This window comes from Scomber japonicus, chromosome 5 (assembly GCF_027409825.1).
Source record: "Scomber japonicus isolate fScoJap1 chromosome 5, fScoJap1.pri, whole genome shotgun sequence".
Lineage (NCBI taxonomy): Eukaryota > Metazoa > Chordata > Actinopteri > Scombriformes > Scombridae > Scomber > Scomber japonicus.
In genome coordinates, this window is record NC_070582.1 from 33,125,660 (window position 1) to 33,151,017 (window position 25,358).

The window sequence follows — 25,358 nt, forward strand, 5'->3', positions numbered from 1 at the left end:
ACAAATCACACAGACGTCACATGACTGTTGACCATTTTTCTAAAGCATCTGTTTTTAGACTGATCCTCTACCTTACAGACAGACAGTAGTGTTTCTGCTCGTTTCATTATGACATGAAAATCAACTTGCAGAGAACTTGAACATCATCACATTAAAAGTGATGTTTTGGTCATGTGATAATAAAGCTGCAAATAGGGTCTGGTTTAACTCTTACATACTGTTCAGGGATAAATTTGACCTGTTTTTACATTTGAGAGCTTGAGATGTGAACCACAGTTTACAAAAATGGAAATAAAATGCGTTTTTTATTATAGTGTAGCTGATACACAGCATTCAAATGGGTTCAAATGTTCTCCTGGAGCATAAAATAGTGATTGTGAATGTCTTTTTTTTTCTCCATAATATTAATCAAACAGAAAGATGAATCAAACATGTATTAATGACTGATGGGGAATTTATGAATGTGAATTGGTGTAGAAACTAATTATGAGTCAGAATATGAATAGTATGTAAGGGTTAACGTTCTCTTTTTATTCTATATTTGGAGCCCCATTAGCTTCCTTAAAAAGGTTGCCATTCTTCCTTAGATCCACAACTAGGGGTTTGGGGGTTTTTTCCCTTTATTGGACACTTGGTGGCAGAGAGGCCAACAGGAAACAAGGGGAGAGAGAAATTAAAGGGTTAGGGTTAGGGTTAGAGGGACGTTGCAGGTATATAGCATGCACTATAACCACTCAACTAAGATTGCACCACACATACCTAGAGCTTTTTATGTATATATGAAAACCCTCAAAATCCCTCATGAAACAAGTAAACCAGTAATAAAAAGAATTAAGCAGCCAGGTTCATAAGAAATATTCCTCTTTGTCCAGATTTGACACTCAAGCAAGTTTCAAGTCGCTGCAAGTTGGCATACTGACATGAAGGGACGACTGTCTGAAAGGTAGGACACTAAAAACTTCACCGCCCATCAGAATGTATGAACAGGAACAGATTGGACTATGTGACATGTGAACATCTAAAATAATGGGGTCGTCACAGAGGGTTAAATAGGTGTGTTCCTGCCCTTTCCTGTTTCTACGTTTACTTAAGCCTCGTCTTCGTCTGAATTTCTTGGCTCCTCTGGCCGGAACAAAGGATTGTGGGTCAGTTTTTGCAGGTCATCCGCAGTTATCTCTCGCATCCTCCCGTCCATACCGAGCTGCATGGGCTGAATCAAGTTGGTCCTGCAGGGAGGAAAGATGAAAATGTAAATGCCACTAAATGCCTCTGATTGTCTGTCTTATCATTTTCAGTTATAACGGATTGACTAATTAACAAAAATCCATATGTTCATGTATACAGTTAATCAAATATTCAGTGATATGTTTAATTATACTATACTTCTTACAAGGCTTTCTACTCTGAAATGAATTATAAAGAACCCAAACAGAAGAAGTAGCAGCAGAGTGTACTGATCTGCTCAAACTGACTGCTTCATGTGTTCAAGTGTGTTTTTATCAGTTTTTATTGACCTTGACAGTTTATCAAACATTTGGACCAGCTTCATAGCTTCATATTCTTTCTGCTCCTCTGTCATTCCCTCCATAGGATTGGGCTGCTCCTCCTCTACAACACCTGTAATTGGGTTTATCCTGGAGACATAGACAGAGACAGAAAATCAAAAAGACAGAACATAAACTTTTTCTTTTTGGGATCGAAGCCACTGCAAAATGAATGACGTACTTGCCTTTATCACACACTTTAACCTCAGTGACCCACAATATTGAGCTACTGTCCTGCTTAGGCCAAACAGCCAAACCCTGATTTTCTCCACCGTCAACAAAGCTTGCAAAGATAGACTTAGGAGTATTAAGTAAAGTACTGCCAATCAGCCAGCTGGCATGCTGGCACGTAGAGAACTTGCTCAAGGGGCATAGAAGGTTTCCTCTCTGATGCAGGAACTGCCCCAATCTACTGCAAGAGGTAGAATAGGACTGAATATAACCCTCCTGTTTTACTCGAGTCAATTTTGAGAACAGACATTAACTCAAAGGGAGGTATAATTTAATTAAATTAGGCCTATTGACCATAATTTCTAATAATAGGTGTAAAGCTTGTGGTAATAATTTGGAATGAAGTTGGTTAAAAAAGGTCTAACACAGAATTGGGTGATCATTTATACCTTGTTCTTTATAAACAGTCAAACCAAACCGGGTCAATTTTGACCTGGGATAACAAAAGTTACCAATCAATGGGAAAACAACAGGAGCGATAGTCGGGCTCATCAATATACCCAGCACTGCCTCTAAAACACACTCCTGGAATGGAGCTGGACATGCTTCTTTTCTCTGAGTTGGCCAGGGTGAGAGGTATCAAGCAAGTACAGGGGTATTCACAATGTCCTGGCTTGTGTCCAAACAAGAGGGTCACTGAGGCCCAATTTACACCTGGTATTAACATGTAATCCATATCTGGATACCTTATCTGCATAATGACACTTTTCACCTGATATTAAAATGTGTTCTTGTTTTGTCAGCTGTGCCTGCATTGTGATGGATCTTAATATGCAAATGAGCTATAAATAGTGCATTCCAGGTCAAAGAAATTGCTGCCATGAATGGACGTCATTCATTTTTCTGTGAAGGAAAACTTGTAACTATTGTTGCTATTTGTAGCTTTTACAGAGTTTGCTTTAGCTGGCAGGAAGAGGCGGAGCTAAGTGACCTTTCACCTTACTGGCATGATGTTTTTATATGAAAGTGTTTACACCAGCTGAGGTCCAATCACAATGCAAGTTTGACCACCTCTAAATGTGGTCTGGTGTAGTCCAATCACATTCTGATCACAATGCGTTGAGTGCATTTACATCTCGTATTAACATGTGATTTTCTTTATCCAGATACAGATCACATGTTAATACCTGGTGTAAACAGGGTATGAGTTTCATTGTCGCTATGACCATAACTGTTCAGAGAACCTGGAATTCTTCACTTCAACACTCACAGGGACAATTATTGTGACACCTGGAGTGGGATGATGCAGGCCATATGAGGAATGGCCTACATGGCATTGTTCTACTACTTCTGTGGTATAAATATCCATAACAAACATATGTCCTCACCTTTACCTGAGTTTACCTCACAATCTGACTGTTAGAGATAAGGTAAGAATGTAAGAGGAGTAAAACTGCCGCTCCTTTGTGTTAGAAGGATGCAGGCATCTAATTGGGATGCCTCATGTGGATATATTTCAGACATGCTCAACTGGTGGGAGACCCAAGACCAGGCTGGAAAGATCATATATCCTATCAAGTCTGGAAACACATGTGGGAAGTCCTTGAGGTCTCACTACTAATGTCTGTAAGGTTCATTAGTTAAAGCTACACAATATCACATTAGGAAAACAATGAATCAGTATACATCAGACACTGAGATAAGGTTACAGTGGTATGGTGGTACTGACTGGGATTTGGCCTCTCTGTACTCTTCTGTCTCAGAGTCTTCATCTTCAGAGTAGACCCCCGAGTCTCTGCCCCCTCTAAGCAGTCCTCTGGCAGCCAGCAGGCCTGCAGCATTTCCATATCCTGTGTACTTAATGAACCTTGCAACTTGATAGAGAACATAATGCTGTTATTAAGGCAGTATTCCAATACATCAAAAAACACTAGATACTATGTCAAGACAAAAAAACAATCCAACAGTCCAGTTTACATCTTTACATCAGCCTTCATGAAGTGATTCTTCAAAGATGAACTAGCCAAGATTTAATGATCACAGATGTTTTGATCTGTGGGCGGCTGTGGTTCTGGAGGTAGAACGGTCATCGACCAATTGGAAGATTGGCGGTTTGATTCCCGGCTCCTCCAGTCCATATATTGATGTGTCCTTGGGACCCCAAATTGCTCCTGAATGTGTATGAATGGTTAGTTTTGATAAGCAGGTTGGCACCCTTCGTAGTAGCTTCTGCCATCAGTGTGTGAATGGGTGCATGAGATGTAATGTAGAAGTGTTTTGAGTGGTCATAATGACCAGAAAAGTGCTATATAAGTACAGTCCATTTACCATCTAAGATGAAGACACAGCTCATATCGTAACAGTTTGTTAAGCAGAACTTCTTACAACCAACAGCAAATTTTGACGATTGGAATGATGTGGAAATTTCAGTTGATCAGTCGAGATAGTCGACAACACAGATGACCCACTGACTTAAAATCAATCATACAAAAATCAACTAATGGACATTTCCCTCACCACTTTCTTTGCAGAGAACAAAGAGGAATTCTGCAGCGCAGTCCTTAACGTCAGTGTCGATGTGTGTCATCAGACGGACTAGTTTGTTCCTCAGAGCATTGCCCACCTCTGGCTTGTTCTTTACATCGCGCAGTGGGGGCAACACCTACACACACAATGACATGGATATCAATAACACATTAACTCTCATTGTTTATGTCTTCATCATCATTCATGTCTTCACTGCCCCAGCCCAATACTGACCTTTGATCTGAGGAACTTCCTGGTTTCTCTATGAATGCGAGCACTCTCAGTCAACAAGTTCAATGATGGGAGGAGGGTCTCCTTCAGCTTATGTCCCTGTGACACAGACAAGCAAACTTTTAAAATGTCATAATAAATACCACCATTCAGTTTGACTATCAAATGACTCAGCCTCCTCAAACACATCCTCGTACAACATTGAAACATTGTCAGATTCACAATGGACAAAATCAATGCAGCAGAACCACAGACTGACTTTTTTCATTCCATACATTCTTCCTTGTCAAAATCTTGCACCTACATTACCCGGAAAGCAACTCGACTGTCAGTTCAGTCAGAGATTCAGGTGTGTTATGCTAGTAGTGGCTAAGGGAGCCTGGAGCTGCTAGCCTGGAAACATACTTTGATGGGTAAAATCAGTTGAGTTCCTCTTTAAATCAAGTTTACAATAATACAATCTAATATTGTTATTTTAGACAATGCAATCCAAAGGGCCATTTTATCCAGATTATCTAAAGCACCTCATTTGGAGGCCAACTTGTGAGCACACCTAAAATATTGCTAATATCTTATTTGCTGTAGAAGCAGCGCAGAGGTTTCTGGCACATCTTCACCAATTTCAAGGTGCACGGAGAAGGGAAAAAAGTCTAAAAAATATCCCTTATTGCACATGGCTGTATTAACCTGTTGACTTGGGACCCTGCGCCCTTGTCGATGATGTATAACAGTGGAGAGCAAATTCCTAAAGTCTACAGCCAGTCTAATTTAAAAAAACTCAATAACATGCATGTTTGGTGCTTCTAGGTGTTTGCAGCTCTGGTAACAATCCAGCCTTGGGTGTTGCACATGAGAATAATGTGCATACAACTAAGGTAAATACAATAGGTCAAAGTTGAAGCCAGAAGTTGGTCTGTAAACAGTTTTTGTAATTGGTTGACTGGTGTTTCTTGTGCTATCACATTCTGTTGTGTGAATGTTACAATGTCTCTAGATCTCAACAATGAACTAATGACTCATTTCCACCATTGACTGTCAGGAACATTGTTCATTGAGTCTTTCTACTGATGTACACATTTTTTGTTATTTATTCACAAGTGTATGTTTTACGTGTGGAACCGTAACTAGAACATTGTAGAAACCAGATGTCATCCCATTGCTGTGTGACTGTTAGAATGCAATGGAAACTATTCATTTAACAATTAACACACAGCTCCATCTAGTGACAAAGATTATGCTAAATATAAAAAATATACTAATTTGTTTCTTTTTACCCCCGATACAATAGATCATAGAACCAACCAAGCACTGTATAAATATAGCACATTAAAATATTTGATTCAAATTCACACCCTCTTACTTGTTATCAGGTAATGAACACACATACACATGGAGCCTTATCTCACCCTGTCAAGTTTTTTTTCCATGAATTCCAGCAACATGTTGACAGTATCCATGTTGACCCCCATGTACTCGATGGAGCCTTGTTGCACCTTGGGCATCAACAGTACATCCAAACAGGTCAGAGGGAGGTTACCCAGCAGGTTAACAGTATGGCTGGAAAAAAGAGAGGGATCGGTAAGAGGGTCAGTCACTGAAGAGCAGGGTATGTTACCCAGAAAAGAAGAAACCAGTTTGACTGTATGAAGTCATCACTGACAGGATGGGTGTTGTCTTACCTGTGGAACTCCTCAGTCCTCTCATCTCCATCTGCACAGCTCATTAGGCAGTGTCTCAGTATGGCCCCCAAATGTCTGTACTCTGCTGCCTCCTCCTTCACACACAAGTGTTAAACACATATTATTATTATGTTCTCATGTGAAACCTCATCACTGTGCATGTGTGGATTCATGTTAAACAGATTAACTAATGGTCAATTGTTGAGCTTTTGACATTGAAAGCAATTGTTTTCTGCTGTCAAGAACATCTCTTACATACAACATCTTCCAAAAGAAGGCATATACATCTTTATAACTAAAGACTTCTTACATGTGTCTAATTACTTAACAAGAGAAAGTCGCTAATGTAGTAGTCTTTTCACTGGCTTTACTTTTTAGTAGCCAGACTAATGGCTCTATGGGCAGCACAGTCAGTCAGTCAGTTCAGTCCAATTTGGTACAGACTGAATTATCTCATGACTTTGATGCCTGGACTTTTCATATTGTGGCACCTTGTTTCAACAACTGTTGCCTGGATTGGCAAACACTTGGTACAGACATACTCGGTCTCATAAAGGATGATAATAAATAATACATTTAATATGGACCATACTTTTTATTCATAGTGAAATTCAAAGTGCTTGAATTTCACTATGATGAATACCACTGAACACATAACATAAAGACTATAGTAATAGGAGTTCAAAAGAAAAGCCTTTCTGAATAGAAAGGTTTTTAAGCCTTTTTTAAAAGAGACTGGGGTCTGTGCTGCACTCAGATGAAGGAAGGCTGCTCCACAAGCATGCTGCAGCAGAGCAGATGGCTGATACCCCATCGGGTTGAGCTTGGAACTGGGGACTGCTGGCAGATTTGAGGGTGCAGGAGGTTTGCGTGATCAGTTCCTGGAGATGGGGAGCCAGTGCAATGAAACAATTGGTGTTCTGAATATACTGGAGGCTTATGAATACTCCTCCTCATTACAGTGGTCTAATCTTGAGATAGCAGCATCTGATAGGGATTTTAAATGTTTTTGAGGTGGTAGAATGATGTTTTGCACACCCAGATTAATGTCTGAAGAGGAAAGGGACTGTGAAATGGCTGTGGCTATCAAAGGTGAGATGAAGTGTGGGGGATGACTGAATCTGACGTGGAGTGCCAATGAGGAGTACTTGAGTTTTGCTGCTGTTTAACTGGAAGAATTTGTAGTCATCCAGGCATTTATCTCCTTAGGTGCTGAAGTGTGACATGGCTGTGGAAGAGCCTGATATACAGCTGGCTATCATCAGCATTGCAAAGAAAAAACAGCTCTTGTCTGCTGACGACATGTCCAAGGGGGAGCATGTAGATGGTAAACAGGATGGGGCCAAGAACTTATCATTGTGGAATACCACAGGTGACAAGGAAGCAATTTAGACTTTCATGATCCCAGTGAAACATAACCAATCCTACCACAAAGGTAGGACTGAAACCACTTAAGAGCAGAGTATGACAGTCCAATGATGGTGTGGAGGTAGTGTGGTGGTACAGCAATGTTTCAGTGTTGTGTGCTGAACGAAAACCTGTCTGAACACACCTTGGACAGGAAAGGGAGGTTGGAGCTAGGTCTGTAGCTGGCAAGGATTTCTGGGTTCCAGAGTGGGCCTCTTGAGGAGGAGCCAGATAATTACGACCTTTAAGGCAGATGGAACACTACCACTTTAAACAGGAGAGGTTGTATAGTTTGGGTGATCAGGGCCTGAGAGTGGGGATGTATGATTTGAGCAGAGCTGTGGGAATGGAGTCCAGAACACAAGTACAGGGTTTCATCTTCCTGAGGATTTCCTTAACTTGGCTCTGCCTGATGCCACTAAAATGTTGTCACGTTGTTGAACTTGACTCTGAAAAAGTTAATAAAGCTGTTACATTGCTCTTCTGTAGCCCCAAACGGAAGATGACTGCAGCTTCAGGATATAATTACATTGGAATGGAGCTGTGACCAAGGATCTTTAAGGGACTTTGAGTAAGTTCTTTGATGTTAACAGAAGGCCAGTTTATGGACAGCGAACCCAGAGTGTGCGAAGTGTCATTCCAGGACATTTCCAGCTGTTTTTATTTTCTACAGTTTGTGACTGAACAAGGGAGCACAGCATGAAAACTGACCTCACTCATTTTGACATCGGCATGAAGATCAAAGACTGCTCAGAGATGTATAATGTAGAGTGCTACTAGTTCACCCACTGATGCAGAAGCTGGGCAAATGATGTGGATGGAGGTCCACAGTCATTATGGCTGGGTCACTGTACTTTTGAAGTTCCAAAAAAAGCATTTGACACTTAGGTTTAGTAGAAGGTGACAGCATGGTCAACTCCACTGACACCACCTTCTGGTGGTCAGACATACCTAGACACACCTAATTAACATGATGATACACATTAAGACTGGTGTGTGGACTTGGCTTTACTGTATGTTAAATACAGTAAATTATTGTATTAAAGTCTGTGTAAAGTAAGAATAAATATGTGTTCTGAGTTTGACATACCACAGTGCCCACCGAGTTCGCTGAAACCCCGCCCCCTACCAAGTGTCACCTGTCAATCAAAGTCACCACCTCTACCAGAAACATGGACGCTATGTCTGAGCGCTTTCTGCTGCTAACTCAGCTGCTAACTCGGCGGCTAACTAGCTAACTGTACACCCCCCATACTCAAGTAGCGGCCCGCGGGCCTTTTGTGGCCCTCGGGGTGTCTTTTAATGGCCCTCGAGCTGTTTTGAAAAGTTTTTTTGATTATTAAAAAAAAAAAAAAAAAAATTGCGCTGGGTGCTCTTATTTTGAAACCGCGCGCCGCGATCTGTACCAGAGTCGCCTAACCAACGAGCACGTGCATCAGTGTGTCTCCCTGGCAATCACACCATATCAGCCCAGGTTTGAAGCATTGGCCAAAGAAAGCAGAGGCCAATTCTCCCATTAAAGAGGACATGTGAGAAATGTGAAATAGTTTGGTAAACAAAGCACAAAAATGGGCTGTCTGAAGGCTATTTGTTTTTTTTGTTTTTTATCTTGAACAGGGTTATGTTTGGTTTTATTTAGTTATTTATTTTAATATATGCCCAAATTAAAATTATATTTTTATTTTAGGAAATATTTTTGTTTTTAATAAAAAGGAAATGTTATGTTATAAAATGTTGTAAATGGTTTACATACGTTAATGTTATGATATGTTATCGGACGTACACGGTCCCAATAAATGGCCCCTTGAGTCACTGAAAAAAATGTTTGTGGCCCCTCATCATTTCTACTTGAGTACCCCTGCTGTAGACTGTAGTAGTAGTAGTGTGTGCTGAATGTATTTATACCTCTACAGCAGCAGGGGCGGGTTATACCAATTTTCAGACCCGCCCACTAAATCCTGAACACAGAAATGTTGAAACACAGTTTGTGAAGCCTAGCTCCACAATTCAAATCTAAATGTTTGAAATGCTTTTTAGACATTTTTTAGAAATACATTTATGACCTACTTAAAATGTCTGAATTCAAGTTTACAATTATTAGTACACTATTGGCAGCAACAACTCAATGGGGTTTCAACCTTTTCATGGCTAATGTTGTACAGAATGTGTAACTATATTTAGTACCTCGTCAACCTTGCGCCTAGTTGTGTCAAATGTAACATTGAACAGTATTTTCAGTATTTCCATGCCGCGTTCTATCTCCTGCCGGCTCAGAGGTGGGAGGTCTTCAGGTGGGACGCCTTCTGACCCTGCCCTGGCTGTCTCCAATGTATCTGGCCAACACAGACCCATTGTAGCATCCAGCTGGTTCCCTAGAACATACATATGACATATGACAGGAAATTATAATATTATATAATAATATATTATTTTATACATGTATTTTTATGTGTCTTGTTTGATTTACTTATCAGGTTATTGGACTTGAAGACATCCCAACATGATAAAACAAACATGATCATGTTACCTGGGAGACTAGATAGAGAGCTCAGTGAAATGTGTTACCTAGCAGACTGACGCCGTGAAGCTCCTGAGCCAGCTGTGCCCTGACGTCCACTCTCAGGGCAGTCAGCAGAAAGGTGAGGCGCAAGTCAAAGAAACGGACCTGGACAAAGAGATAACAGGCATGAAGTCTTACAGTATTCACTATTCTGTATCTATCTGCTTTTTCGTCTTCAGAGTAAAACTACACTTTTAGAACAATGTTTTAAAATGAAAACGTTCTCCGTCTACGTAAATGTTAAATGAAATTTAATTTATGTAGAAAACATGTTTATATTCTTCAAAGTATGATCTATGTTTGGCTATTGGTTTTGTATTGGTAACAGTACTTAAACCAATTTCAAATACCAGCACACCAGTCTTTACAATTTTTATCATTATGAGGAAACATTAAACACGTTCTATAAACTGTTCACTATAAAAAATGAAAATTGAAAAGTGATTATTATTATAATAATGTTCATACTGAATGCATCTGCACAATATTCTCTATCAAAACTATTCATTTATTTTCCTATAACATTGTCTCATGTTTAGGTAAACTAACACTTGGTTAAGATTAGGCAAATATGGTGGCCTTGGTTCCATTTTGGAAAAGTGAACACTTTCAAAAAAGCATTTGCTAAAGCAGATTAGTAACATATAAACACATTTTGTAGGAGACAGGATTCCAGAGTAGTGGGACGCTGGAGACACAGACACAACACATGCAGTACTAGCAGTCAGTAGAGTACAGATCTCTGCCAGGTGTGTACAGTCAAGATGGAAGAGAAGATAACAGAATAGTGAAGCCTTGTTTTTAGCTTAGCTGATTGGAGGAAATGTATACTTTAAGTATACTTTATAAGGTCATGTTAAGTTTACAAAAGTACACTTTCAAGTATACAACAAGTACACTCATTTATATACTACTAGTGTACTAGGTATATACTTCTAGTCCACATTTTAGTTTATTGAAGTATACTTAAAGTATAGCACAAGTACACTCTTCTGTATACTGCCATTGTACTAGTTCTATACTATATAAGTTTATAACAGGGGTAATACCTCAAAGCTAATGTGTGTAGTGAAAAACAGTTTTATTCTGCTAAATTAAATGTAAGCACGAGTCAATGACTTGACCTTATTCTGTACTTGGATCAAGATATACTAAGTATTAGTACTTTGTGGCAGAAAGAAGTAAAAAGTATACTAAAGTACAAGTATAAGCTTTAGTATTAAAGTATAAGTCTAAGTCTTAGTATTAATGTACTTAGTCTTAGACTTTTCTTTATACTTTTCAGTATAAGCCAAGTATACTTCACTATACTATTCTTAAGTATATAAAATATAGTATATAAAAAGTAAACTTCAAGTATACTGCCTCAGTTTTAGTATAAAATAAGTATACTCGTAGTACACTTGAATAAACTACTTTTTGCTAAGGGTATGGGAAACCTTGGAGAATCGTGAGAAAACACACTCACAAAATGATAATTTATGATCCTCCTAGCTTTCATTATTTTTGCCAGGTTAACTCTCACACTTCTCATCCAACTGTCACATTAAAACATCTACCTCACTAAGCATCCATACCTCATGGTTCCAGGTGGGATCATAACACTGCTTCAGCCTCTCTGCCACTCCCTTTATCAGCTGCAGATCAGCTGCTACCACCTGCCAAGATGAATGTAACAGATTAGAACCATGGAATCCTAAGCAGCGATCATTTATCTGAGGCTCTGTATGAATGGATGCAGGTGTGAGGGGAAACACGGCAGACTGACCTGTCCTATCTCGTTGTGTAGCAGGATGTTACAGATGGACTTGAGCGCCTCAACGATCACTTCCTGGTCAGGATTTTCTGCTGCCTCTTTTCCTCCATCACCCTCCTCCCCTGGTAGGAGACAGCAGGGAAAGGTCAGGTAGCTACACACCCCCAGTCTATATTTAGGATTCTTCACAGGGGGAACGTAGGATGAAAGATACATAAACTGAGCTGATGATGTGCCAGCTGTTGCATGTCTTTTTCATCTCATTAGATTTGTGTTTAATAGTTCCACAGAGGTGTGCTGTCCTGAATGTGAATCACTGCACAAGCCAGCAACAACTCTGAGCATCACACTAATGTCAAATAAAACAATGATTGTGGATTGTATCCTCCATCACTTGGAAGCAGAGGGATCTTCTAATAGTCAGTATAAACAGGAGGAATGATTACAGCAAGATAAACCTGTTTCAATGCCCACATGAACACCTGATTGTTATTTTAACCCTCCTGTTTTCCTTGAGTCAAGGAAAGAAGGAAGGAAGAAGGGAGGTAGAAGGAAAGAAGGGAGGAAGAAGGAAGGAAGGAAGGAAGGAAGGAAGGAAGGAAGGAAGGAAGGAAGGAAGGAAGGAAGGAAGGAAGGAAGGAAGGAAGGAAGAAGGAAGGAAAGGAGGGAAGGAAGGGAGGAAAGGAATGAAGAAAGGGAGGAAGGAAAGGAAGGATGGAGGAAATAAGGAAGGAAGGGAGGGAGGGAGAAAGGAAAGAAAGAAGGACAGAGGAAAGAAGGAGGGGAGGAAAGAAGGACAGAGGAATGAAGGAAGGAAGGAAGGAAGGAAGGAAGGAAGGAAGGAAGGAAGGAAGGAAGGAAGGTACAGTCAAAACAGACAGGATCAATTTGACCCGGGAGGACGACAGGAAGGTTAACACAGAATTAGAAAAACTGTGAAACACAATTCATAAAAGTCTGGTGTTCCATGTTGCAGGGGGAAGATAATGTGATGTCTAACATAAAATGGGGAAAAGTGTCAGGGAATTTGGGGAGGGCAAGCAATGGAGGAAACAGCAAAACAGAATCAGCATGAAAAACCTGGAAGAGCTGTCAGGAATTACCTTGGTCCTCCACCTGCTGGTTGTGATCAGGTGTGGCGTTAGTAACCACGGCAATGCCGGCGTATCGGGCGAGTGTGGACATGGCAGCGCGGCTGATGAAGGGGGCCAGACAGTGTTTGTCTCTGGATAGAATCCGTACCGTTTCTAGACAGGCCAGCTGGCAGGAAGGCTGCAACTCCCTGTTCAGGAGAGCGAGCACCAACTCCCCCAGACGCTGCGTCACACGAGAAAAACATCACACAACACCTTCAGGGTTAGATCTGAACTATACTTCTTACAACATTCAACTAGAATTACTCCAGCATGCAGTGCTACATTCCCATCATTGACAAGGGGATGTTTTCTATCATCATGTATTTTGTGATGTCACTGTGGAAGATCATGATAAAAATAACACAAAATAACCAGCTCTACATATGTGTTTGATAACCACATTTGAGGGATCATTACAAAAAAATGCATGTTTATGTATATATTCAGTGTACACATAACATTATCAGTCAATATATCAATATCCCTAATATCAGTATCTGCATCAGCTCCTAAAATACTATCAGTCTGGCTGTTATTAAGTACTGCATAAGCCCATCAAATGTTGTCCTCATCTCACTTACTGCATGTCTCATTATTACTTTGTATATAACCAGTATGTTATATGGTGAAGATGCTGTTTGAGAGGAAATGGTGACTAGTATATTCAGTAGTGAGTCTGTCAGTCAATGAATAATAAAAACATTTCCAGTAACTTGTATCTTGCAGTTTGATGCACTGACCACATGTAGGCAGCTACAACTGGCACTGATATATGGTAAGCTGTCTTTCATAATATCCTCCTATAGAGTGTGTGTATGTGTATATTCAGTGTGTGTATGTGTGTGTTGGCTAATAAAGGCATAAGATGACAGTTAATCTGCACTTGGACTGAATTCAACCCTGAACTCTGAACTAATCTACCTTTCTTTCTGTGCCTCTGGGCTTTAGAGCCATTTTCATCCTCTGCTGTCACAGTGAACTAAAGTGAATATAAACAAGAACGAGGTCACTGTCTCGTGTACTGTGCAGCAGACAGGAGGAAGACGAGACAACTTGGTCTTCATCACTGAAGCCTTTTCTCTCAATAAAACCAGAACATACTGTTTGAAAAATGAACAGATGATGGATTACTGGATACTTTCATGTGAGGAGTTCATTTTTGGGGTTTTCCGTAACAGGTGAATGGAAGAACTTTTTTCTTTTTTCCCCTCACAGTTTTCAAAGGCATTTTTCCTTTTAAACAATTTCTATGGACGTACACATGTGGTAAAAAAAAAGAAAAAAAAAGGTTTTGGGGGTCACCATAAATAAGTAGAATTTAGAGATTAAGGTAAAAACTAAATTCGTAAAAAGTGACAACACAAACAATACATGCAAAAACCCAATGATTTGATGTTTAACTGTTTGTATCTATAAGTACAACACTAATAAACTATTGTAATGAAATAAAAGGGATATCAATCTATTATCACCTCTCTAATACTTTACCTAAAGGCTTGACCTAACTTCAAACCACAAGAGAACACCAAATCCGGAGATCTTATCCTGTTATGAAAAAGCGTCATCATGGAAAGTACATGGATCTATTTTTAGGTTTGGACCTAATGTCTGCTGTATACTGTACAATCCCTTTAACTTCCTGCAGGTACTTACTCCAAATCATGTTTTAGCAGAAATAGGACAGTGTAATATAAAGTATTTATGTCTATGTTCTGGACTAAGATGATCATGATTTATTGATATATTAAAGTTGATAAGGTGAAGATGATAACTCCAATATGTGTCAAATACTACTCCACTAACTGAGGGTGGTCTCTTCTGCAAATCTGAGATATTGTGTGAAAAAATGTCAAATATAAATGTTGATTTGAAATAACATAATCTGTGAATGTATATAAATGTGTTGGTTACTTTACCATTTACAACCACAATGACTCTTTTCACCTACAAACTATTCACCTCAATCAGCTCAGAGATACATTGTTAGAATCTATAACTCAACATATAGAAAGTGGGCGGATCATCGATGACAACTTTTTAAAGTCAGACTTCAACTTGTTTTCAAAGGTTCTATTAGCTCTATCATTTAACTTAACCCTTACATACTGTTCATTTTTACATCCAAGAGCTATAAAGACACACCTTTTTCTTTTAGCCTGAAAATTGATGTCTTCCCCTAATCTGACCCAGAATATACAAAAAAATACATATTATTATTATATTATTATATTTGAGAAATTCATTTGATCATTCATTTTTTACATTTAATATAATTCATTGAAATAACTCTCATGTTTTATGTAACATTGGACCACAATATAGTGTCTTTAATAAAGTTTTTTTTTATCATAAAAACTAAGAAATAACTCTCTCTGCTCTATGAAAGCTTCATTAAGGATAAATCATGTTTATCTGTGACTGATGAGGTATTTATGAATGAGTTGTGGTTCAGAAGTTTTATGTGAGGAAATACTGTGACAAGTCAGAATATAATAATAATAATAATAATAATAATAATAATAATAATAATAATAATAATAATAATAATAATAATAATAATAATAATAATAATAATGCATTCTCTAAGCGCCTTTCAAAGCACTCACCTTACATACATAACATAACAACAGTATATCAAACAAAATAAATCAGGTAACATTGAGGTGGAAGTTCAGTTTTTGCAAAGATAAATAAATAAATATGAATATGACTACATAGTGCAATAGTACAATAAATAAACAAGAATGTGATTGCATAGTTAGTGTGAGACAGAGTATGCCAATCATATTCTCGTTTTCAGGCAGGAATATGAACAGCAATGTGAGAGTTAAGTGTCATTTTGATCCATGCTGTAGAAATGAAAATGAAACTGGACTTTTAAACTAGTCCTCTATAAACTAGTTTTATTCTTTATTCTGAGCCCTGTTCACTTCCTTGCTAGTGTTGCAACAAAGTGGTTTTAATGTGGTTTGTTCATTTCAACTCTCTGAGCTGATTGAGAGGAAAGCAAACTGACTTTATATCTACATCTACTGACAGAAACCCACAGTTTATCTTGGATTTAGCGTGTAAATATCATGATCAGGAAGTCATGGTGCCTGGTTGCTGGTCCCCCTGCTTCCAGTCACTGCACTAAGCTAAGATAATTGCTTCCCAGCTCGCAGCTCCATATTAACACAGAGATATTAGAGTATCTGACGTATCTGTGCTTCTCATCTAACTCTCTGCAAGAAAGCCAGAAAAATATATTCCAAAATGTCAAATGATTCCTTTAAATTAACAAAGTAATATTACATTGCTCACATGATTTAAATCTGACAGAATGCGGACAGGATACCCAAAACTGTCATGATACCATTATGACAGTGTAATGAAGCGGAAGGGTTAGGGTTAGGGTTAGGGGTTGGGGGTTAGGGTTAGGGTTAACCCATTTTCTGGTCATGTCACTTTGATTAATGTCAAATTGTCATAATCAAGACAACCCAAACAATGTCAACTTGTCATTACAAAAACCGAAAGACACTTAATGACAACAGTTTATGACATTGACATAATGTTTATGACGCATTCATGGCTGTGTCATGTCACTCTTATGACGATACCTTCAAGTAAAGTGTTACCTTATTTCCTGCATGACTGTGACTTTAACTCTACCATACTCTCTGTCTCTCTGTCTCAGTCTCTTTCTGTACCTATTTGTCTCTTCCTTCACAACAACCACCAGGGGAGTTGGATGAGACTTTGTTTCCACCCAGACTTTGTTTTCCTGTATCATTCCCTGGAGTCTGGCTCCTCTGTTTCCTCCTTCCTTCCATACAGCCTCACTGAGTTATTAGTTGCAGTATTAAACCAAGGTAGACATCATTAATTATAAGAGGATAAACTGAACTTACTTATGTTTTAATATACTGTCACTACATCTGTTTTTTTTATACTTACCTAATCCTCAAGCTGAACTGAATCATCAGTAATGTAACTGAATCAGTAGGATTTAACCTTGGAGCTCAACGCAGTGACTCAATGAACTCAATTGCCCTGATCAGAAAGTAGCAAATTAGCAAATCAGCTAACCATTAACCTCCACAGTCCACTATTTACACCCATTAAAGATCCCCTCCACATGTGTTTTAAGGCATATGGAAATATGATTTTTTTTGTGACAGTTTGTCCACAAAAACAAGTCAATTACATGAAAATTGTCAAAATCACATTGTCTCCTTCTCCCAGAATCTATGATTATGCAAATATCATTTCAGAAGTCAGAAGTCTCCTTCTTCACTGTAAAGTCTATTCTCAGTGTGTGTGTGCACTGAAACCTTCAGACTTCCACATCACACTTGTTTAAGGTGCATCCTGGACCATGACGATGATGATCCTGCTCATATTTACGTGCCAAGAAGAAGAAAAGTGAAGTGGAGTGGGACTTTAATGAATCACTATCATCTGGGTGACTTCCAACATCTGCTTTCTGGTTGTGGTAAACTGAAGCCAAAATTCTGGAACATGGACTCTGTTATGTGGAAGATAAACTGTGGGCACTGTTTTACAAAAAGAGAAGTGTAACATGTGGTTTACTGCTATACTCATACCTTTTGTAGCTTTTCTTGCTAAAGCACCAGGCATGTATACACACACACATACACACACACACACACAGATGATACAGAAGAGGTGAGAGAGTGTTAGAACAGTTTACTGTCAGTTTCCATGTGTTCTTTTACTGATGATTTCTGTGTTACTTTGGGGCAGAGTTGCAATTTTAACCCTTTCATGCATAGTGGGCACTACAGTTGACAGCTATTCAAAAGCTGTTTTCTTATATATGAATAGATTTTGATGGCAAAGTTGCACTTCAGCCATCATAGTGGACACTAGTGCATCATCCCATACACTACCACTTCATCTGCAGTCACTTTTCTTGGTTGTAAATCAGTTACTATAATGTAATTTGATGAAAAAAAGAAGTAATTTTTTTTTTTCATGCCTAAAGAGAAATAAAAACACCTGACTGAGGTTATCATAATTCATGCATGAAAAGGTTAAGACATGTTCCATACATTCCATATTGATTTTTTTTACAGATAAATGTGAGCTTCAAAATGTGACATATACCCTTACAAATACCCTTGACAAACAGTAAATGTACAGGAGTCATACCTCTCTGTCCTGTCCTTCTCCCTCTCTGAATGTAAAGCACTGGTTCATCTGTGGGAATTAAAAAAAAGCACAAAGGCAGGTGTGAGATAAACAAGAAGAGCCAAATAAAGGAGTGGAAACAAGAGGAAGAGGAGAGAAAATGGAAAAAAATGCAGGAGAAACAGTGTACAAGCATCATAAAGAAGTGTTAGTTACAGAATCATCAGACAAGCAACAATGAGTTCTTTTGTCTAAGAAGCAAAACGTGGAAGTAGTGTGACATTGTTGTAGTGCCACCAAACCTCAAATGGAGAAAGTTGAGGTGGATGGCTGACTGTACAAAACATAACCTCTCAAGTTATTTCCTCTTAACCACTATATGAACTGATTTGGCCATGAGAGGACACTGGGGGAAAAACAATCACTTTTATTGTTATTGCCTATTTACATGTCCAGCAGACACACAGCTACATTATCATTCATTAGGAATTTGTTTGTGTCCACCTGATAAATATTCACTGTCCTTTCAGGGCTGGATGGATTACAAGAATACTTACATGAGAACACGGGACATTCGCAACAGAAAGTGACATTTTCTTAAACCAGTTTTAAAGCTGCATTGTTTTACATTTGTTTGCTTTTTGTCACTTGTGGCAGCAGACATTTCCACTATGTTCACCAGCTTGTCTCTAGTTATGTCTTGTCTACTGTTTGGTGCTGGGCAGGTAGTGTACAGCGAGTCAATCAGAGCTTTTTCATTGGAAACATCTGTCTGCTGCTGCTAGAAAGAAGGAAGTTGACAGTGGAGTTTATGGGCTGGAAAACCCACACACTGAGCTGAAAGAGGCTGTTCTGTAGAGCTGAGGGGAACTTCAGAGTTGGTGATAATGATCTGTTTGTAGTCTTTTAATACATTGTTAATGTAAAAATATTGATTAGGCAAGTTTTAAAGACACATTCACTAATTTTCAAGTCAGGAGCCCAAATGAACATGTAAAGCTGTTTTCTTGCTGTAATGATTCCTCCTGTTCATACTGACCATTAGAAGATCCCTTCATAATACACTTACAATGGAAGTGATGGAGGACTAAATCCACAGTCCTCCTTCTGTGTAAACATGGATTTAAAAGTTAATGTGAAGTTAATATGAAGCTTCAGTGTCCAGATGAGTCAAATCTTCATCTTCTATGTTTCAACGTTACAGTGTTTTTAGTAGCAAAGTCTTTTTGTTACTATACTTCCACCACAGCTCAACAGGAAACACTAAGAGGTAATTTGATGGTAAAAAGACTATAAATGTGTCAGATATCACTTGATATGACTAACTCACACTGCTGAAGCTCAATAGAAGCTGATCATCTACTTTTAAATGACTGTGTGGACACACTGTGGATTTTGTCCTCCATCACTTCCATTGAAAGCACATTTGGGAACCTGACTATTGTTTTAAGATAACTTGAAAAGTTACAAAATTGTTAACCTGTCCTTTAATCAGATAGTTTGCATTTTTGAAGTGGGGTCATATGAGGTACTTATACATAGTCAGTGTATTACCTGCAGTAGACATTTTCTCAGCTGTAGAACTTCACTATTCCTCTGCATGCCACACATTGTCACAGCACTTTCTGAAACAAACAGCTTATCTGCAGTGCAATGCAGTGCACAGCACGCATAGGAATATGGAAGTTCTACAGATGAGAACATGTCATTTATTTTAGTTTCATTACTTTCTGAAGTGCATGTAATGTACAGCAGACAGAATAAACCAGAGGAAAACTGGGGGAGGTATATAACAGACAGCATGCAGCTTACATCCCCTTCAACACTAAGCTCCTCATTTCTGAGAGCTCTTTAGTACAGTAGGATTTGACTTGGCTGTAGGAGACTCTATTTGTGTATCAGAGAGAATCTAATCCTATTGCCTTTAAGATCAACTCCCACACACCATAAGTGTCTGTGAGAGGCTGAGACCCATGCAGCACCGCTCACCTGGGGTTGGCAGACAGCATGTTGCATGGCTCAGGTGACATTTAAACAAATGAAGCAGACCCACTTTGAGATTTAAACTGCACTGCAGACATAATATATATAATATGTAAGATGTGTAAGTATATTTACAATATGTGAATTGAGCATTTGCAGTTATAATCCTCCACAACAATTGACTGAAGTTTTATGTTGGGTTGAATCAATACAAACAATCACATTGCAAGAAAGTGAAAGATTTTTGGATCGATTTTGTATCATTTTACTATCTGTGGACAATATTAGACAACAGCATTGTAAGTGTGAAAGCAGAAGCCCTTAGTACCTGTAGCACCAAGCAGATATATAATAATCAGCCACCACTCATAATAACTTTAGAAGATGATAATATGTCAATGTTGTGTTTGCAGTTTGTTTTGCTGCCCCCATGTGGTCGAGAAAAGTTATGAATGCAGCTTTAAAACTAGTTCTACCTGATAAAAGTTTAAAGATCCCTTCCAGATATTTTTAAGATGTCTATAAAATACTCTACTTTGAGTAAGCATTTGTGTCTTTGTGTGGGTTTTCCACAAAACAAGTTGAATTATCTTGTCAAAACCCTTTACAATTACATTTTCTCCCTCATTAAAAATTCTAGAATCTCAGAAGTTTGACAGGTGGACACAAGGGCTGCATTCACACTGCAAGCCAAAATCCGATTTTTAGCCAATCTAGATTGGAACCAGATGGCTCTTATGAAGTCTGAACAGTCATAACATGAGATCCGATTTTTGCAAACCAGTTTGAAACCGCCTTTGGGAGGAAGTTTCAAATCGCATTTGGACAGATGTGTCTGAGTCTGAACAGCTCCAAACACTCATATCGGATTTGACTGTCTGTGACGTCTCTCTACGTCTCTACGCTACGTCACTCTATGCGACACCAGACCTGCGCTTATTCCAGTTGTTGTTGCTAGGTGATATCACTGGAGGCAACGGAGGATGTCGAAAACATCATTCCATGGATAGAGGATGAAACCATACTCTTAATCTTTGGGGAGATGGCTCGGTTCAAGCGAAGCTCGAGGTTTTGCTGTTGCTGTCGCAATTATATGACATCACACAATACACGGTAGATGACGCCTCCACTCCGACGACGTTGCCACAGCAACCTGTCAGATTGGTCATTAATGTGGCCCAGTCTGAACAGAGCCAAATCTCATTTGGACACTTGCTAAAAACAGTGTGGACAGTCAGGCTTAAAAATTAGATTTGAGAAGGAATCAGATTTGAATCAGATTTGCCTGCAGTGTGAACACAGCCAAGATGTCTCCTACTTCACTTTAAATTCCATACTCAGTGTTTGTGCACTGGAGGTTTTGAAGTTTCTACATCACACTTCTTTAAGTTATATACTGGATCATGATTGGCTTGCAAACTATTTGTCATGTCGCAAAATCATGTTTGTAGGCCCACCTCTTAAAATTATATGTTCAATCACGCATGAAACTTCAGGTTTGAAAAGTGAAGCCATTGCCAGAAGTGATTTGAACCTGAATTCTCTCAAATATCCAGCAGGGGGCAGCTTAGGCATTTTCTTTTCGCTAATTTGTGTTTATTAGATAGCATATTTGATAGATGCATTATTAGACAAATAGATTCATTATTGGTAAGGGGATCGTAGTGTCCTCCACCTTAAATTTGTTTTAAATTTAAAAACAAATTTGCTACATTTCTACCAATAAAGTCACAAAACAGCCACCTGCACTAGTCTAGATTAGTTAGATTGAGGGTGCTATGAAAACCAAGAATACACCAATAACAGTATATAAATGGGTCGGTCAGGACAAGAAATTATTACTAAACGTATGTCTATTTCATTTGAAATTATATAAAAAATATTATGTATCCTGAAATGATAGTACGTTACCTAAAAACCTATTATTGGGAATCGCAAGAAAGTTTCAGTGACAGAGACACAGGCAATCCTGTAACCATATTAATAGCTATACAAGAAGTACTGGAAGAACTGACATTCAGATACTGGTCAACATGCTAGTCATGACATGCTGCTCTGTCTTGTCTGTCTTTGCGCTATCAATGTCTTCTTTTCACGCCCTGACATTATCAGTCATGAATTTGTTTTTTACTGCATGAGAAAATGGACATGTAGTGTGAGAGTGTGTGAAAAGTATATGAGTCTCAGGGTTAATGTGTTGGCAGCCCTGCATTTTAGTCAAATATGATCAAGTCATACTTATTTATAGAGCATATTCAAAAACAACGTACGCTGACCAAAGTGCTGTACAGAATAAAAATAGGCAATAAAAACAGATTGAAAGACTAAAAACAAAACAACCATATAATATATAGCACAAATCAACAAACATAGTCATAGAATAAGAGCCATTTTAAGTGGGTCCAAATGCTAAAAAATAAAGTGAGTGTTGCATTAGTCTAAGTGGGAGAAAATGAAGGCATTGATGCCTGCTATTAGGTCTCACAAAGAGGAAAGATAGATATAACCGCAAGGGGTTTAACATTGAGTTTGTTAAAGGTGGACATGTTACCTAGGCTGTTGGAAATTGATTTGGTGGCAGTTCATAAGAATAGATTGCACTGGTCCATAATGGGGAGATACAGCTGTGTGTTATCTGCATAGCAATGGAAGGAAATGTATTTTTGGATGATTTGACCAAGGATGGACAAAACAGAGAACAGAGAACAGGATGGGACCTAGGATGGAACCCTGTGGGACACCGCAGGAGAGACTAGCTGGGAGAGAGAGGAAAATTGCCAATGATGATAGAAAAGCTTCGGCTGCTGAGGAAAGATGCTAACCAGTTTAAGGCAGTGCCAACACCAACCCCAGGAACCTGTTGTTCTGAAAACAATGGAAGTTTAGAGATTGGTCTACAGTTACTAGGCAGGGTGGGATCTAGGTTGGATTTTTTCCAGAGGGTCTTGACCACTGCATGCTTGAAACAGTACCAGTGGCCAGGGAGCTGTTGATTATGGAGATGATGCTGGGACCGGCTATCAGAAGTGGGAATAATATCAAGGGTGCATGTGGTAGTTTTCTTGGGATCTTTATGAGGGAGGGTAACAAAATAGGTTGAAAGCTCTTCAAGGGAGATGACAGACCAATGAGACAGCCAGGTCATGGGTGGAGGGGGAAATGTTTAATCCGATGTCTTCAACTTTGAAGATCAACATTTATTTTTATTTCTACTTCCGTTCTGTTTTTCTGAACTCCCTCCTAAGGGCTCTAGTGGTGTCAATAAGTGAAGGCAGGTTTTTAGGAGTATGGTTTCTTTATTTAAGGGGGGCAATAGTGTCAGGAATAGCAAGACAGGTGGTGTTAGTAAGGAAGTAAGAGCCTCTGAGCTAAGGGCGGAAGAGAAGGCTCAATAGTGCAGGTATTGGGAACAGCTATGAGGGCATCAGAGAACTTAGATGCAGTCGAAGAATTAATGAAGCGAGAGAAGCGAGCAGGGAGAGGAGGTTTAGTTTGAGAAGAAGGCGGGGAGGCATCAAATAAAATTGTACTATGATCTGACAGACAAGCATCAATTATTTCCATAATGTGAGTTGGAAAACCAAACATTAAAACTAGGTCAAGTGTGTGGCCTAGCTTAGGGGCCAGTGATGAGCTGTGTAAGGATAAATGATTCAACTAGTCTCTTAAAAAAGTCTTGTTCAGTGTTTAGTTGTACTAAAAGACCCTTTAAGGAGTTGGATGTTTAGTTTTTTCCAGAAATTATATTTTGTTTAATTAGTTTTATGCCTAGCATTAGCATTATCACAGTTAACCACATGCTGTGTCTCAAATCACATACTTCTGTTAGTACACTTCTGTGTAGTACACATTACATTATGTATTTGCTTGTGTAGTGCACACATTTCAACACCTCAAATCAAACACAGCCGTTAAGCACATGACGATTAGCTAGAAAGCTAGTTAAAACATCCTCAGCCTCCATTTCCTGTTTAAACAGTGTTCCTTCCCTTGTGCTACATAGCCAAGATGGCAACCTTTGACAATGAGAAGTGTTCATAGTTACACACTCCATTTTTTGACTGTTTTGAGTGCACCATCTGGTTACTTGTAGTACACTGCATTTTCCCATACTTCTCAGTGTGAACAATACGATACGATATGATTGACTTTATTCTCCCCTCTGGGAAATCTGTCTTGGCCTCAAGCTGATACATAAATAAATGACCTCCAACACAAAGAACAAAACAAAAACAACACATAGAACATCCACATATTGCACATGCCACATAACGCACTAATGCACTCAAAATATTAAGTGTAAGTACAGAAGAACACAATTTGAGACACAGCAATAGACTGCAAATGCAACATGCTAACATGCTAGGATTAGCTCCACCCTCTCGTCCAAATATGGTTGTGACAACAGTCAAAAACAGGAGTCCACTAAGCACAGGCAGAGGTCAGAGGTCACCATGGCTACATGTATTCTATTTTACAGTGTTTTCAATGAGCACAAAGAAATTTTCCACTGTCAGAAGATGAATGTGAAAACAAACAAAAAACAAAGAAGCTCAAACATCCAACTGTAGGAACAAAAATACTTTTTTGTTTTAATTGAAAAAAATGGACTTTAAAAATGTTCTATAGCTGTCAATGTCAAAGTTACACTAATCTTATGTAAATAATCCAGTGTATAAATAATCAAGTGGAAATCCATGGACAATTTAATTCAATATCTTTATTTGTTATGTTTAGGCAGTCATAGGATAAAAAGATAATGATGTTGACAATACCGGGATTCGGATAAATCTACAGTGTGTCAAACAGGCCGGGTCTCCCCTAATACGGATCATCATGACAAGCATCATCTTCTAAATTGAAAGGGTGTTTGTAGATGACACTAAAGCTTGAACAGAGGCTGTTTAAATGCTAGGGGAATATAACATCATAATTGTGTACGCTGAACTTCATATTTCATTATAGAGGGCTGGTCCATCAGCTGATGTTTACCTCCTTGTTGTAGCTCTGTAGAGCCGTCAAAGCAGAGTCTTGCTCTCCCGTCTCAATTTGCTCTATGATGCCATTTAAATCCATTTTCATCGCCATTGAGTTAGCTGCAGCTTCCTCCTAAATTCACCGTCAGAGCAGGGCTGTGTGTATGTGTACGTTTGACACTCAGACTAAAGGTAGACGTTATAGTCGGTCACCACCCACAGATGACTGCATGATGTCTGAATCCCTACCAGC

The 25,358-nt window shown here is 38.9% G+C and overlaps 1 protein-coding gene across 1 annotated transcript; it reads right to left on the minus strand.

Annotated features, from left to right (window-relative positions):
- Nucleotides 1-1,037: 1,037 nt before the first annotated feature.
- Nucleotides 1,038-25,217, minus strand: ric8a (RIC8 guanine nucleotide exchange factor A). Its single transcript, XM_053318561.1, has 14 exons — nt 25,122-25,217; nt 18,168-18,215; nt 12,978-13,191; nt 11,887-11,996; nt 11,696-11,776; nt 10,124-10,223; nt 9,743-9,930; nt 6,152-6,246; nt 5,879-6,029; nt 4,476-4,571; nt 4,233-4,377; nt 3,445-3,589; nt 1,515-1,634; nt 1,038-1,226 (listed from the first exon to the last, which is right to left on the minus strand). Exons 1-14 carry the CDS (start codon nt 25,215-25,217, stop codon nt 1,088-1,090), a joined length of 1,728 nt encoding a protein of 575 aa, XP_053174536.1. The 3' UTR covers nt 1,038-1,087.
- Nucleotides 25,218-25,358: the final 141 nt, after the last annotated feature.

Coding starts and splice junctions, on each gene's coding strand:
- ric8a (XM_053318561.1), bottom strand. CDS start 25,217: ATGGCGATGAAAATGGATTTAAATGGCATCATAGAGCAAATTGAGACG. Junction 18,216..25,121: donor TACAGAGCTACAACAAGGAG/GTAAACATCAGC, acceptor TAATTCCCACAG/ATGAACCAGTGCTTTACATT. Junction 9,931..10,123: donor TCACGGCGTCAGTCTGCTAG/GTAACACATTTC, acceptor TGTATGTTCTAG/GGAACCAGCTGGATGCTACA.